The sequence below is a fragment of the Peromyscus eremicus genome, chromosome 12, assembly GCF_949786415.1.
Source record: "Peromyscus eremicus chromosome 12, PerEre_H2_v1, whole genome shotgun sequence".
Taxonomy (NCBI): Eukaryota; Metazoa; Chordata; class Mammalia; order Rodentia; family Cricetidae; genus Peromyscus; species Peromyscus eremicus.
In genome coordinates, this window is record NC_081428.1 from 76,982,208 (window position 1) to 76,998,901 (window position 16,694).

At 40.0% G+C, this 16,694-nt stretch overlaps 1 protein-coding gene across 1 annotated transcript in view; it reads right to left on the bottom strand.

Moving 5' to 3' along the window:
- Fgd4 (FYVE, RhoGEF and PH domain containing 4) overlaps positions 1–16,363 on the bottom strand; it is a 129,625-nt gene extending 113,262 nt beyond the window's left edge. The window contains exon 1 of the mRNA XM_059277045.1: positions 16,245–16,363. Coding sequence (XP_059133028.1) covers positions 16,245–16,260 — 16 coding nt within the window. The 5' untranslated portion in view covers positions 16,261–16,363. The remainder of the gene's footprint in view (positions 1–16,244) is intronic.
- Between the last annotated feature and the right edge of the window lie 331 nt (positions 16,364–16,694).

Sequence of the window (16,694 nt, forward strand, 5' to 3'; positions counted from 1 at the left end):
CAGGCCTCTGCTGTCCTCTGAGATTACTGAGACATCATTTTGGATAATTCCTGGTAAAATCATAACTCTTGCAAATTAATACAAAAATTAATTATTTTAAAATGGACAGTCTTGGAAAAGCATATATCTAATTCAATAAAGATGATACCATAATTTTTTTTTTCTTTTTCGAGACAGGGTTTCTCTGTGTAGCTTTGCGCCTTTCCTGGAACTCGCTTTGGAGACCAGGCTGGCCTCGAACTCACAGAGATCCGCCTGGCTCTGCCTCCCGAGTGCTGGGATTAAAGGCGTGCGCCACCACCGCCCGGCTTGATACCATAATTTTTAATGGTGAAATGATGTCTAGCAATTGACAAGTGAAATTTGTTACAGACAATGTGAAGCTTCATTACTAACCAGTATTTTTATAATATTGCATTACTGTAAATGTACAGCCTAGATTCCATAAACTTTTAAAATATTACCTTTATTTGAATTTCTTCATTTGTTATTATCATGATTGCTAGTTTTTGTTAAAATGATTTACTAAAAAAGCACATTTAAGTGGTTATGACCACTTTTAAAAAACTCAGGGCTTAATGGATTTTATCTTTGAGAATATCCAATGATTATCTGTAGTACAAAATCTATCAAGTTTCAATTTACTCTACTCCCCGCTACCCCATTTCTCCTAAGCTACCAAATGAAAACCCCCTAACTAAAAGTGCCCTGTTTTAACCTAATTCTTGGGATCAAAAAATACCTTCAAGTAATTTATGGTCAAGTAGCAAGGAGAGATAGATAATTCCATAAGGATGTGAGCTTTCCCCCAATCCCTTGCTGACCAGTTACGGAGCAATATTACTTAGCTAGCATAAGACATTAAGAGTTTGAAATTAGTGCAGTGGCTGGGGAGAGTAAGAGAGGACTGGCTATGGAGTGACCAAGGAGAAAATCAGAGACTCCTGAGAAGAGGTGGGGCAAAGAGGAGGAAAGCAATGAGCTTCCTTTGGCCCCAAGTTGGCATGACAGGGAAACAGTGCCTTCCATTTTAGGACCACAAGAAAATTTAGACATTTCTGATTTATCCCTTCTATTTACGTGGCTATGTGGCTTGAAAATTAATTTTAAGAGCTCTTTACTTTCAAGCTATCCTTTCCAGGTAAGCTGCTGCCTCCCTTTGTTGTTCCTTCCCTCATCAGATTACATCCAGACCCACAGTTTTCAACTCTCTTTGTCCAAGAGCCACCTTTGCTGGGCAAGTCACTTCTTCCCTTTCCCATCACACTCACCCTGGCCACTACTCTCCTAGTTGGTGGCCAACGCCATACCCACAAGCCTACCTCAATACTCCATAAACCAGGCTTGTTCACAAGCCACCTCGGCTTGGGAATTTTCTAGCCCTAAGTGCCTACATTAAATAAATAAATAACACAAATAAGGCTGGGTGGTGGTGGCGGCGGCGGCGGCGGCGGCGGCGGCGGCGGCGGCGCACGCCTTTAATCCCAGCACTCGGGAGGCAGAGCCAGGTGGATCTCTGTGAGTTCGATGCCAGCCTGGGCTACCAAGTGAGTTCCAGGAAAGGCGCAAAGTTACACAGAGAAACCCTGTCTCGAAAAACCAAAAAAAAAAAAAAAAAAAAAAAAAAAAGAACACAAATAAATGACTTAGTGATACAACTAAAGAATTTGGAAAAACAAGAACAAACCAAACCCAAGCCCAGTAGACTCTAAGTGTGGTGGTTAGAGTAAGTCTTCAGCATCTGAATACTTGGTCACTGATTGGTGGCTGTTTGGGGAGGAGCAGGAGATGTGGCCTTGCTGGAGGAAGTATGTCACTGGAAGAGGGGTGCACAGTGATATTTCACTCTTGAATTAGTATGTTGTGCTCTCACTTAGGTATTGTGATGTGAGGTCTCTACTGCTGTTCCATTGGCCTACCACCATACCTTCCTTCACTCCATCACAGAATCTCTGGAACCATAAGCCAAATTAAACTTTCATACGTTGTCTTAGTCATGATGTTTTATCACAGCAACAGAAAAGTAATGAACACAGTAAGAAATAATAAGAATCAAAGCAGAAATTAATGAAATAGAAACAAAGAAAACAATACAAAGGCTCAATGACTCTAAGAACAGGTTCTTCAAGAAGATAAACAAGATCCTCAGTCCAAGCAACCAAAAGAAAGAAAAAGATGATGCAAATTAACAGAATAAAAAGGAACAGGGAAACATTACAACAGACACTAAAGAAATATGCAGTATAATAAGGGAATATTTTAAAAACCTGTACCACATTAAGTTGCAAAATCTAACAAATAGATATATTTCTTGATTCAACAAAACTACCAGAGTTAAACCAAGCAGAGATCAAGATCTAAACAGATGCACAACAAAGGAGAAGACTGTAATAGTAATAAAACAAACAAACAAACAACCTTATGATTAAAAAGAAATCCAAAACCCAGAGGAACTCACAGCATATAACCAACTTTCAAGGAACTATAACCTATACATTTTAAATTATTTAAAAAGCAAAATAAAAACAGGACAACTACCAAACTTGCTCTATAAATCCAGTATTACTAATACCCAAACCTGTTAAAACACAACAAAAAACAAAACCACAGACCAATATCCCTGATGAACACAGATGTGAAGATTCCAGACAAAATAATTAGGCAAAGGAAGGAAATTAAAGAAATAGAAATATTAAAAGTAGTCAAAGTCATTTCTATTTGCAAATGATAACATGTTATACATAGGAGATCCAAAAAATTCCACCAGAAATCTTCTAGAAACAAGCATCAATTTCAGCAAAGTTACAGGATTTAAAAAAAAAATCAACTTACAAAATCCAGTAGCCTTTCTACACACCAACAACAAACATTGAGAAAGAGATCATGGACACATTCTCATGTACAACAGCAGAATTAAAAGTGGCTGAGAAATACTTCAAAAATGTTCATCATCCTTAGCAATGCAAATTAAAACACCTTTGAGATTTCATCTCACCCTAGTCAGAATGGCTAAGATCAACATAACTGACAACAAATGTGGATGAGGTTGTGGGGGAAGAAGAACCCTTAGTCATTGTTAATGAGACTGAAAACTGGTGCAGCCACTCTGGAAATCAGTATGGAGAATGCTCAAAAATTGAAAAATAAGCCTACCATATGACCCAGCTACACCACCCCTTGGCATTTACTCAGAGGAGTCGACATCCTACGACACATATGCTCAGTAGAGTTCATTTCATTACCAATCTATTCACAATAGCTAGGAAATGGAAACAATCCTAACATCCTTTGACAGGTGAGTGGATAATGAAAAGGATAATAACATAAACACAGCTGCAAAGGAAAATGAAATCGTGAGATTTGCAGGTAAATGAATGGAGCTAATTACAGAGCCAAGAAAAATTTATGTCTAGTGAGGTAACCCAGTCCCAGTGTTCTCTCTTATCTGTGGTTCCTAGCTACAAATCTTCAGATGTGAGAATATTACATAGAGTAACTGCAGAAATCTGGAAAGTAGAACCACAGCAGCAGCGGGAGGTTGTGGGTTGGAAGAGTAGTAAGACACAGGTGATATGGAACAGGCAACAGAAAAACTGGGAGGGAGGAGGGTTTCATCTGAGAAGAGGGAGGGAGGTCAAAACAGGAGAATGAAGGAATAGGGGCAAATAGCATCAACGGTGTTTGATAAAGCCTCAAGGAATCATATTATTTTACATTTACCTAAAATTATATGATACATTTGATATCTATCTATCTATCTATCTACCTATCTACCTACCTACCTACCTACCTACCTACCTACCTATCATCTAAATGAAGTTATGCCACTTCAGCTGTCAATGTTCCCAACAAAAACCATACACTAGCCCAGCACTAGGCACAAGAAACATCTTTTCTAGTAATTGTTCAGGGTAAACAATATGACTCCCAAAACAAAGTGAGTTCGAGACCAGCCTGGTCTACAAGGTTCCAGGACAGCCAAGGCTACACAGAGAAACCATGTCTTGAAAAAAATGGGGGAAAAAAAAAGAATGGGAGAATACATCTGACAGAATTGATATCTTGACATCTAGAATATCAATAACTAAAAACAAACAAACAAATAAAAAGGCCTACAGAACAAGAAAGCAAATAACCAAATCAATCAATAGACTAATGAAATGAATAGACAATTCTTGAAAAAGAAATATGTCAATAAACATGATAACAATGTTCAACTTCATTAGTCATCAGAGAATTGCAAAGTAAAACTATATTGACACTGAGACCCTGTTTGCCCCACTCAGAAAGGCAGTTGTTAAGGAAACCAAAAACACATGCTGGCCAGGACAAGGGAACCTCATACATTGCTAGTGGTATGTAAACTAGTCTAGCTACTATGGAAATCAGGATGGATGCTTCTCAAAATCTACACACAGATCTACCATGTGACCCAGCTATATCATTCCATGTCAGTATTTCACGGATACTTACTTATCAATGCTTATTGTAGCACTGTTCACAATACTTAAATTATAGAGCCAAGCTAAGTATCCATCAATAGAAGAATGAGTAAAGAAAATACGGTACATGTACACAATGGAAAATTTTCAGCCACAGAGAAGTCATGTGGTTTTCAGGAAAATGGATGCAACTGGAGATACTCATGTCAAGAAAATTAAGTCACTTTCAGAAAGACAAATATATGTTTTCTCATTTGTGGTTGCTAGGTCTTAATACAGATATATAAAATGATGTATGCATGTATATATGATATGAAAGTAGAAAGTAGAGTCTGTCTAGGAGAACAAAGGTAGTAGGAAAGAGGGGGAAGTAGAGGACTGGAGAATGGAATAGTATACGCTTGAAGCACAATATCAACATGTACCTAAAGTTGTCTTTCTGTAACCCAGGACCACACACAATGAATATACATGAATGAAAATTTTGTGTGTGTGTGTGTGTGTGTTAGTCACTTTTCTATTACTATGATAAAACACCAGGACCAAGAAAGACAGCTTATTTGGAGTTTATTGTTCCCGAAGGCTAGGAGTTCATTAGCATCATGGGGGGGCGGGCAGCAGCGCCAGGCATGGCTACAGGAACAGCTGAGAGCTCATATTTGAGCCACAAGCAGGAACACAATGGGCAAAGCAAATGAGTTTTGAGACCTCAAAGCCTTCCCCCAGTGACACACTCCTTCAATAAGCCCACACCTCCTAATCTTTCCCAAACAGTTCCACCAACTGGAAACCAGGTATTCAAATCTATGAGTCTGTGGAGGAAACCAGGTATTCAAATCTATGAGTCTGTGGAGGACATTCTCATTCAAACCATGATAATGTGTATATGTTTAGTGACAGAGGTTAACTATGTAGTCCAGGCTCGCCTCAAACTCACTGCAATCTTCCTGCCTTTGTCTCTAGACTCCTGGGATTTGAGGTATGCACCACCATATCCAGCTGATATGCATAGACATATTCTAAAATATGAAATGTACACTCCAGAATGAGAGGAGCTTGAAATAGAAATTACAGTTAGGAAGGGAAGAAGGCAGGGGAGTTTATTGGTGAGATTTACGGCCAACTGTATTCAGGGTCAGAGCCTCTCATCGATTTTGCTTGTTTTCTGCTTTTGCTCTCAGTAACTATGGGTTAAATCATTTGTCCTTCCTCTAAGGATTGATTTCCTTAACTTTGTTGACAGCAGTCACAAATACCAGCATAGTGGGAAGAAAGAGCGTGGGGTGAGAGCTCAAAAACTTCCTGTGTGTTTCCCAATTTCCTCAAGGAACTTGTGGTTCCTTAGCTGTATACATTTGAAAACATCACAAAACTTGTGACAATCATAACTTAGAGCCATAGTTCTTAACCTTCCTAATGCTGTGACCTGTAATATAGTTCCTCATGCTGTGATGACCCCAACCATAAATTATTCGTTGCTACTTCATAACTGTAATTTTGCTACTGTTATGAATCATAATGTAAACATTTTTGGAGACAGAGGTTTGCCAAAGGGGTTGTGACCCACAGATTGAGAACCACTGACTTGGAGCTTCATACAATTTTAACATATATACCAATGTTTTAACAATTACATAGTCTGTAACAAAGATTCTTGCTTTTGATACCACTAAAATTGTTGCTACAATTAAATTACGAGAGTAACAGTGTCTAATGAAACTGAATGCTCATTTCTGAATCAAGCTTGAAGTTTGCAAAGCACATTTTATGCTTTATTTCATCCCCCCACCCAGAAATCTATGGGGTGATATAAACAAGACATTTAAGTCCACTATAGAAATCTAACAGAGAGATTAAGTGGATAGGCTGATGTCAGATTCCATATCCATGATTAATTTGTAGGCATACCTGGAATCCAGCTTATAAACCCTTGGGTTTTACTCAGAAACTCAAGTGATTACATTGATTACATCTCTGCTTCCTATGACCTCAATTTCAGCCCAGATGATGCAGACAGGAGCTTCAAAAGACCAAGTATCCCAGACAATGAATTTAAAACTCCAATACATATGCTAAGAGCAGTCCAACCTCAATTTGGGATAACTCAACTGATGGAAGCAGAATACAAGTTACCTGCTCTGTTTACCAGCTTTGAGACACTTTTCTCGCCTGTTTTTGGGGTCCTCAGAACTTTGGCACCCTTCCAGATCTTTCTACCTCTGACGTACACTTGATTCTCAATTCTGAAGCTGACAAAATGCTCCTACTACCGAATCTCACAAATTCTCTCTAGAATCCAGGAACACAGTAAGGCAGGTTCCCCTTGATAGTTAGGTCTGTACTACATAGCTGCCGTTTCTGAAAAGCTGATTTCACTCCCAGGTTATTGTTGTGGAATATTATTTTAAGCTGTGTTACTTTACTGTTGTCCTTTTTAAAATTGTTGCTGCCCTTTAAGCCACAGCTGTTGGAATCAGCAAATGCAACTCCCCAGCTACAAGCAGCGATTAAGCCACAAGGGCTGTAGCCGGAGGGAATTCTGTTCCCTCTTTCTCCAACTCTCACAAAGCTCTGAAGGGAACTTAACTAAACCTCTCTCCCTCTAAAGAACTCAAGATTCAAAGGTTAAGGTGGAATTCTTCTCTTCAGAGGCTGAATAGCAAGCAGCTCACTTCCTGTCCTTGTTCCCATCCTCCAAAAAGCCCTCATGCTTCTCCTCACCCTCCTCATAAACCCTTTCTCACCTGCCTCCTCCCCACCACTTCCTGTCAGCTAGCTGCTGACTCAGCCTCCTGACCGCAGGTGAATTTTGTTTAATCAAACACATCTTTGCATCATTAAACAAACGTTCCAGAGCGATTTTAATCTAAGTGAATTGAAAAATATTGTTTTAGACAAAAGCATCAATCACAGAAAATCATTAGAAACACTCTGCTGTATTATAAAGCTGAGTTTAAGAAATAATTTCAGATTTTAAATGGAATTTTAGATTTGTTTTTAAAACTTTTAAAAATGAATGTTCACAGGGTGAATTTAGACTTCAAATCCGTTTTAAGAATTCTGCCCAAATCTAGTGCCACAGAATTCAAGACTTTTTTTTTTCTCCATACATGGAATATGTGCCAATTTCTTCTCATACCAAAGGGTAAGAAGTATCAGAGAAAAGGTTAGGAGTTACTTATCTCCACTAGGTTAGTACTAGAAACAGTTTATCAGGGACAGACACCAGGGATGATCTGCAAAATCATTACCCTGCCAAGGTAATAATTGCAATAGGTGGAGTTACAGACCAAGTCTTGCCAGTCACCTATTTTGCCAATAACTGGAGGACAGTTATATTCATTCATGCATGCATGCATGTATTGTTCTTCACTATATGAACAACAGAGTACTTATAATCTGACCTTTTACATAAAAGTTTACATACAGTTCCTGACCTAAACAGTAAAAACAACTAACTATCAACCCATGTTGCAATTCTGTAACCTTGGTTCTTCCTAACTCATCCTCTGACCTTGGGCAAGTAAAAGTCTCCATGTTTAACGGAACTCATTAGCAGAATCATAACTCATTTGATCAGCTTACAACCAACTCCAGGATATATTCAGTAGACTTGCAGTGCTACATTTATTCTCAGACTGTCCTAAACCCTTGTATGCCTTGCATGCTCTAGTATCAATTGCCTTCCAACTACGGTTAGCAAAAAGTATCTTCCTGAGATATGTACTGCATGGGAAAACTAAGTGTTTGGGGTTTTCAGCAATAACTACTATTAGAATCACTTGTGGAACCTTAAAAAAGGAAACCACTACCCTTTGCCTGCACCTCAAGTTGTTTTGTCAGACTCTCCAGTGGGGTGGGCTCCCAGTGTCAGAGGTTTTAAACTCCCTACTAGATGCGCACACAGTCAAGCTGAGAATCACTGCTCTTGGCTTAAATCAAATCGTATTCACTATGGAAGCTCTGTGAAAAGAATCCTATGATTTTGATCAACTCCACTAAAGTTTCGCCCAAATGAGAACAGGGGTACCATGAAGAGTTGCTAATGTTTTATAAGAAATTATTTAGGCTCACAGCAACGTGTTTAAGTCATGGCCAATATTTATATGCCAAGCATGGATCCCTCTTCACATGTAGTTGGGGAAAGTAAGATTAGTTGATTTTAGAATCTATTTGTGCCACAGAAATATATGGTATTTAATCCTTGTTTCTGGATTCTGGCAAGAGCATCTCCTAAACCACCTGGAAATTCCTAAGAAATAGCAGTGTGATGTTCCCAACTGGGTTTTCCAAAAATCCTTGGGGTTTCCTGGGTGACAGGAGCCTCTTGTGTTCTAAAAATGTGAGATCCTGGATAGTGTCAGGTGGGACTCCTTAGCAGAAAGATGAAGACTAATTGACAACTTTCAAACTCCTGTTCTTCACAATTTCTGGAAAGAAAGAAAAGCTGGAGACTGAGTTAATATAATCAGTCATGTCCTACGTGACCAAACCTCTCAATGACACTTCCCTAGAGCTTTCAGGTGGGAATGTATGCCTACCTGTCAGAAGGTGGGGCATCCTGACACATTTCATCTGTACCCTGTACTGTAAATTTGACAGTACAGAGCTCTCCTGAGTTCTGTGAGCACTTCTAGCAAGCCGTTGACCTTACAGGGTAACAGAACATTAGGCAACTGGCATACTCCTTAGGGAGTAATAGAACTTCCCATACAGAGCTAACTGGTCAGAAGTGGAAGCAGTCTGGTGGGACTATATATTCAAACTCTGAGTTCTGAGGTGAACTCCCGGGGCTGTTAGTACCAAAATTAAACTATGGGACACCCGATTGGTGAGTACCAAAGGGAAAGCTGGAGAATTAAAGTTTGTGTTGGGAAAAAATTCATGTTTGGTATCAGAACTGTTCTATGCATCTAAAGACATCACAGTACTTCTGAATAAGAAAAAACAAACCCTAGGATGTTACCTGCTTTACAAAAAGCCATTTATTAGGAGCTCTGACAATTCCAAGAGAAGATTAAGATGGACATATCATGAAAGGCTCTTCAATTCAAGGAGATAATGAATGAAAATTTATTCACTTCGCATGCATAAACAAAACAAAACTCAGGGGGAAAGTCATTTGAAGGGCAAAGTTAATTTTTGTTTATTTTTTATTGTAAGAGTTACAGCCAATTCATTTACACAAGAGGGTTGGTTTATATATTAAGTTGAAATCTTGGATTTTGTTCTTCCTTTGGGGCACTTCCAAACTATTTCCCATTAAGTCACAAAAAAAATATATGGCAAGAAAGAAAAACAAAATCAAACTAGCCAATGTTTCTTATATTTGAATTAGCATGCAATTAATACCAATTACTATTGTTTTAATTCCCACAAACAAAATAGATGTAACATTACTGCTTCTTTGCAAAAAGGAAAAATAGATCCTTTTTATGAGCAAATCTTTCCACACTCTGTAGATTTTCATTCATTTTGTATTTGATCCTCTGGTTAGCTTTTCTGACAGTCAGGTTTCTGCAAATACGATTTACAGAGGCTAACATCCTAGCCTACCAGATTCTGTGAAACAAGCTTCAATAATGTCTCGCTGGCCTCCACTTCTCAACCTATGTTCTTCTTGCACTTTTTTTGTCTTTCCTCAAGCACTTCTCAAAATCCAAATGCGATACATGACAGTAAGTGATACACATGTCCATGCATGTGTGCTTGCATGCATGCACTTACACATGTGTGCACACATACACACAAATAAATATGATAAATATAATTTAAACAAAAGTAAATAAAGCATATCGTGCTACCTACAAGCAGTAACAAATTTAACCTTACACCTGCTTACATTACAATTTAAGGTATGCATAGGTTTAGGTGTATTAAACAAAAGCCAGGGCCAGCAGATGGCTCAGGAGGTAAAAGTGCTTGAGGCATGTCCCATTTTGCTTCTGTGTTGCTGTGGGAAACATAGATCAGAACCAACTTGGAGGAAGAAAGGATTTATTTGACTTAAGGTTATAGTTGGTCACTGAGAGAAGCCAGGCTAGGTGCTTGAGGCAGGAACTAAAGCAAGAGACTATGGAGGAAGGTTGCTTAGCGGCTTGCTCCCTCTCTCACATTCAGCTACTTTTTAAGTACAACTCAGGTTCATATGCCTAGGGCTGGTGCTGCTCACAGTGGGCTGGGCACTTATATCAGTCATCAAGACCACTCCCCACAGACGTGACCACAGGCCAGTCTGGTGGAGGCAATTCCCTAATTGGAGTTCCCTCTTCCCAGATGTGTCTAGTTGGCAACAAAGATTAGCCATGACACAGTACAAGCTTGACAATCTGAGTTCCATTCCAGAAAACCAACTCTTAAAAGTCGTCCACTGACTCCATGTGTTCGTCATGACATCTGCTACCCAAACCTACTCATAGACACACATCACACATATAGACACACAACAATACTACAGAAAATAAATGAATAAAATTAACCTGCTGTGGGATGGTCTGTATGTCAAGTGTGTTGCTGATTGGTCAGTAAATAAATCACTGATTGGCCATTGGCTAGGCAGGAAGTATAGGCGGGACAAGGAAAAGAATTCTGGGAAGTGGAAGGCGGAGAGGGGACACGGCCAGCCGCCATCAGGACAAGGAAGATGTAAGGTACCAGTAAGCCATGAGCCATGTGGCAAAGTAAAGATTAATAGAAATGGGCTAAATATAAGAGTAAGAGCTAGACAATAACAGGCCTGAGCTAATGGCCAAGCAGTTTAAATAATGTAAGAGTCTGTGTGTTTATTTTATAAGTGGGCTCTGGGACTGGCGGGACTTGGTGGCAGGAGCTGGAGAGAAATTCTCCAGCAACAAATGGCGTCCAACGTGGTGGCAAGAGTTTCCACCTAAAAACTTAAAAAAAAAGATTCTAAAACGGACCTAAAAACAGCTTCCTAATTGTCTCTCTCAAATGAGCGGCAGCTGCCGGTTTGAGCTACTGGCGGGTTCCTAGCGTGCGCTCTCGACCTGCAGTATGGTGGGAATGAGGCCTCTGCAAGTGGCACATTAAGCTGTGTAGTGGATTTAGCCTTTGCTAGTACAAAACAAAAAAAGAGGTTTCTGGGCTACACGCTACTTTGGTAAAAGTGTAGACCCACTATTTCTGAGAGTTATGGCTCCCAGAGCTGGCGGAAAGCGGACCGCCGCCATGTTGGGAAGCTGAAGTGGGCGGAGCCAGCAGCCACTGCGCCATTTCAGGCTTAGAAGGCTGCAGTTTAAAAGGAATAGGCTCAAGCTAATATAAAAAAATAAGCCACGTAAAGATGGCTACCACACAGAGAATCTGGATTATGTTCTCTTTGATATTCGTAACTGCAGAAAAACATTTGATTGTAAAAGCTGTTGAGTTATGCCAAAATGTATATTTTAAAGGTACCTTGACTTCAAAATTTGGATATAAGGATATGTTGCTTTGGAAAAGAGTCTCTGCTTTTGTTTCCACAGAAAGCCAGAGACTATGGATTTGTTCCAGATTAAGATACATCAGGTTTGACCAGCCCAGACCCCCTGAAAGGTCTCCAGTGACACCATGGCCCAGATGATTCAACATTCAGAATGGTTTCAAGGCAACTGGCTCAGACGATACAGCCTCACGGACTACTCCATGATCCTAAAATTTTCTTTCTGTCTCCAGAAGATACAGCGCCCCCCTCCAGCAGGAAGTAGTAAGAGAAGCTACGCCCAAATTCCCAAATATACCAAGCTGGCTTTAGAGATGGAATTGGCTCACTCCCCCTCTAAACCCAGACATATTGCTCAAAAAAAAAAAAATGGTTAAGAGATTCTTGTGTCCCAAATCAGAAGAGCCCTCTGGTGTGGGACAGAGAAAAACCAATATTTTTATTTAAATCAGGTTGATTATAAATACAATCTCTTTCTAAAGAAAAAAAAGGGATAGTTTAGATATGATAGGATGAAAGGGTAGATTAATGAACCTACTTTTAAAGAGTAACAACTTGTTTAAAATGTTTTACATCGCTATAGATTTTAGTTTATTGATACAAGTTTAAACTTAATTTTGTTATACTGTATGTATATTTCTATTCTTGTTTGAGGTATTATGTTTATGTAACTCATTTAAAATTATAATGGATAATTAAAAAATAGATTAATAATTAGTCATCTATGATAATCATATTTGTAGCCATGTTAGTTAAGTCTTTTAGGTATACATAGTTATATTTCAGATAGATAGGTAGTCTTCAAACACTTCAAAGACCTACAGAATATGGCATTTAAAATGTTTTAAAAATTTAGACTTTCTGGACAGTGAGACATGTCTGCTCCTGACAGCACCGATTTACTTCAGAGAGGAGGATGGGCATCGAAGACACTCCATACGGAGTTTATCTTCACCTTGACAAAAATAGCCATTTGGACAAGAAACTGTTCTTGCCTGGACTGTCTAATCAACTGGACATGCAGGACCCATACAAAGGTGACCACTGAACTTTGCTTGACAAAATGGTCCTTCAGGTTCCTGCTTTGCAGAGAAAACTGCCAGACATTCTACAGGACACAGAGAAAAGTGAATAAGAGACTCTAGGCCTGTGGGCTGAAGACAGATGCCCCAACTTTACAAGAGAACTTTGAATGACTGTCCAGGCTGCCAGCTGTCTCTGTCTACCCTACAAGACTCCTAAAAGTTGCTTATATCCTTCTCCATTTCTCAGGTAGTAGTATATCCTTCTGAGGTCTTTGATGTGGTTAAAGACTAGATACTTACAATTTTCCTTAGTTATAATAAAAGATAAGTTAGATATAAAACCTTAAACTTACAAATATAAGATAGATAGGATCTCTTCTTTAATATTGTAACTGTAATTCTTGCTTGATAATTGTTTTGTTATATGTAATTTTACTATGTTAAAGTTAAAACCTTCCTTTTTAAGAAAAGAAAAGGGGAAGTGCTGTGGGATGGTCTGTATGTCAAGTGTGTTGCTGATTGGTCAGTAAATAAATCACTGATTGGCCATTGGCTAGGCAGGAAGTATAGGCGGGACAAGGAAAAGAATTCTGGGAAGTGGAAGGCTGAGAGAGAGACACGGCCAGCCGCCATCAGGACAAGGAAGATGTAAGGTACCAGTAAGCCATGAGCCATGTGGCAAAGTAAAGATTAATAGAAATGGGCTAAATATAAGAGTAAGAGCTAGACAATAACAGGCCTGAGCTAATGGCCAAGCAGTTTAAATAATGTAAGAGTCTGTGTGTTTATTTTATAAGTGGGCTCTGGGACTGGCGGGACTTGGTGGCGGGAGCTGGAGAGAAATTCTCCAGCAACATTAACCCCTAAAAGACTAAAAGAAATGAAGACTTAGTTAGCACTCTTTAACAGGACTGCACAATACTACTGACTCCTTCAGCATATTCTGTTCCATTTTGCCTTTTATGTGAAAAAACTTTCTTACAGGTGTAAGCTTTAAAAGAGAAAAGCTTTTGAAAGTCATTTAAAAAGATATAATGGGCTGGAGAGATGGCTCAGTGGTTAAGAGCACTGGCTGCTCTTCCAGAGGACTAGGTTCGATACCCAGCACCCACACTGTGTAACTCTAGACTAAGGGATCTGACACCTTCTTCTGGCTTCTGCAGGCGCCAGGCTTGCAAGTGGCATCCAGATACACACACAGGCAAAGCACCATACACATCAAATAAATTACACAGATAAACGAAGCCCAGCATTGCCAGTGCACTCCTGCAATCTCACCAAAGGCAGGAGATCTCTCCAAATTTGAGGCCATCCTGGTCTACATACTCAATTCCAAGCTAGCCAGAGCTATTTGAGACCTTGTCTCAAAGTACCAAACAGCAGCAAAAACCAAAACAAACAAACCAGGAAAAAAAATCCCAAAGACATATTATAAAAGGTACAAGTGACATGTATACTAAATATATATATATATATATATATATATATATATATATATTTAACTTACACAACTTAACAGAAATAAAATTACCCACTAATGTATGAGGAAGTGCTACTGTCTTCTCAGTTGTTTCTCTCTTCTGAAAGGCACTCATGAAGGCCACACTGCTCAGTGCTCTGTCTCCAGAGTGCTGTCCATTCACTCTGGGGCCAGTCTCAGCTCTAACATTGGTCCCTTTGCCCGGAACCACCTTCCCAGGGGGAATGCAGATTTGCTCTAGTCATACCAAACTTCTTGGAGGCAGAAGCTATTTCAAGAAAAACAGAACTTAGCCAATGGAGTGAGAGAATGCTTACTTCCCTTTTGCTGCATTTCTTCTTTTAAAATGTCTCAAGCGGAGTGTCCATGGCAACCTGTGAGACCTTACAGGAACCCTGAATGCCACATTAGAAAAGTGGAAGCCCTGAGCAGGAATCTGGTTTCTGCCTAGGAGGGAGAGAAGCAGGGCCTGGCAAGCATCCTTCAGAGCCACGGGGAGTTCTGCTGCAGGAGAGGAATCAGCCCCACCCTGGACTTCTACATAGTGTGTCCGCTGACCCGGAAGGAAGGAGAGAGTTGCCGCTAGGAAAGGAATTTCGGCAACTTGGAGGATGGTCAGTTCTGTTTCACCTCATCTGGCATTTTTCAGGCTATAACTCCACACTGTAACAGTAAGAAATAGCTGAAGAAAGGAGCCCATATCAGTCATTCTTTTAAAGCAGTCTCTATGAGTGCGTGTGTGTTCGAGTGTGTGTGTGTGTGTGTGTGTGTGTGTGTGTGTGTGTGCTATGTGTGTGCAGGTGCCTGTGGAGGCCAGATGCAGGTTTTGGATCCTTAGAGCTGGAGTTACAAGCAACTGCTAAATGCTTGACCTGGGTGTTGGAAACTAAACGTGGGTCCTCTGGGGGAGCGTCCAGTGCTAAGTTATCTCTTCAGTTCCCTTAGTTCCACTTCTCAGATTTTTGAAACATTGTATCATCTAACACAAGCTGGCCTTGAACTTCTGACCCTCATACCCCTGCCTTGAAAGTGCTGGAGTTAAAGCTTTGCCTAATCACCCCTTGGCCAGATTCACAAATTTTGGTGGGGTTTTGTGGGGAGTCCCGGGTGGGGTGAGTTGGGGGTGCTGTTGATACAGGCTTTCACTACGTAGCTTGCTGGGAACCTGTGGCAACCCTCCCATTCAGCCATCAGACCCAGTTTCCCATTTCAGTTTAAAACAGTATTTTAGGAGCTACTTCCTGTCATGTGATTACAATTTTACAACAGTAAAAAAAGACTTAATTTCTCATGAATTCGATCTCTAGAATATTCAAGGAAACCACAGTGACTTAATACCACCATTAACAATTTTTCTTTAAAACAAAGCCTACTTGTCTCTGCAGTATTATCTTACACACATAACCAAGGACTATGCAAATCCCCCCAAATCCCTTCCCTAGAGGAGACCCAGACTGCAAGAATTTGTGTTGTTCACAGGGCAACGCTGACACCCTGCTATTAGAAGCAAACATTTCTTACCTTGGTCACACCGGAAGCAGAAGAAAGAGGAGGAACTAGCTTTTTCCCCTTTTCATTCCCTCTCTTGTCAGCTGAACGACAAGATTTTTAGTTGGCGCCTGTTTTTTATTAACCAAACAAATTTGTATTTTGTTAAGAGAGAGAAAGCTTCCTTAAAAAGACAAAAGCTGTGAGGAACAGTTATTTTAATCCTGAAGGTGAAAAACAATGTGAGGCTTATTTTTAACTTTAAATAAGACCAAACTCCGGCCCTGGCACATGGATTCTATAGTAATCCACACTCTAAAAATAACATGAAAGGTACACTAGAAAATGAAGCAACAATGACGACATACCTTGATTGGTGGTCATGATTTCACATAAACAGTCTACTCTGGTTTAGTAAGGAAATATTTGGCTTTCCTCTGTTGTGTTAAAATCTCTGGGCTTTCATGCTCCCGGCTGGCTGCTCAGGAGTCCCAGCCAGTGCACTGCGGACTTTGGCGCATTCTTAGACCTCACTGTGTAAGGACAGCCCTCCCAGGAGGCTGGGCTGCTGCTGTGCTGCTCCAGGGATAGAGCAGATGAGAATGGAGAGACATCTACTTCTTATAGTGAAACAAACAATGGAGCGGCACAGAAACTTCAAATGCAATTGAGAGCAGAACAGTTTATAAACAGACCAGTGCCTGACCTAGCAACCACCCTCTGGAGACCTACATGAACATGGCTGATACTGTTCTGCCCTGGACAAAGGTGCCACAGATTCACAATCTGGGAACTAGCATTAATGTCTTAACGTGAGT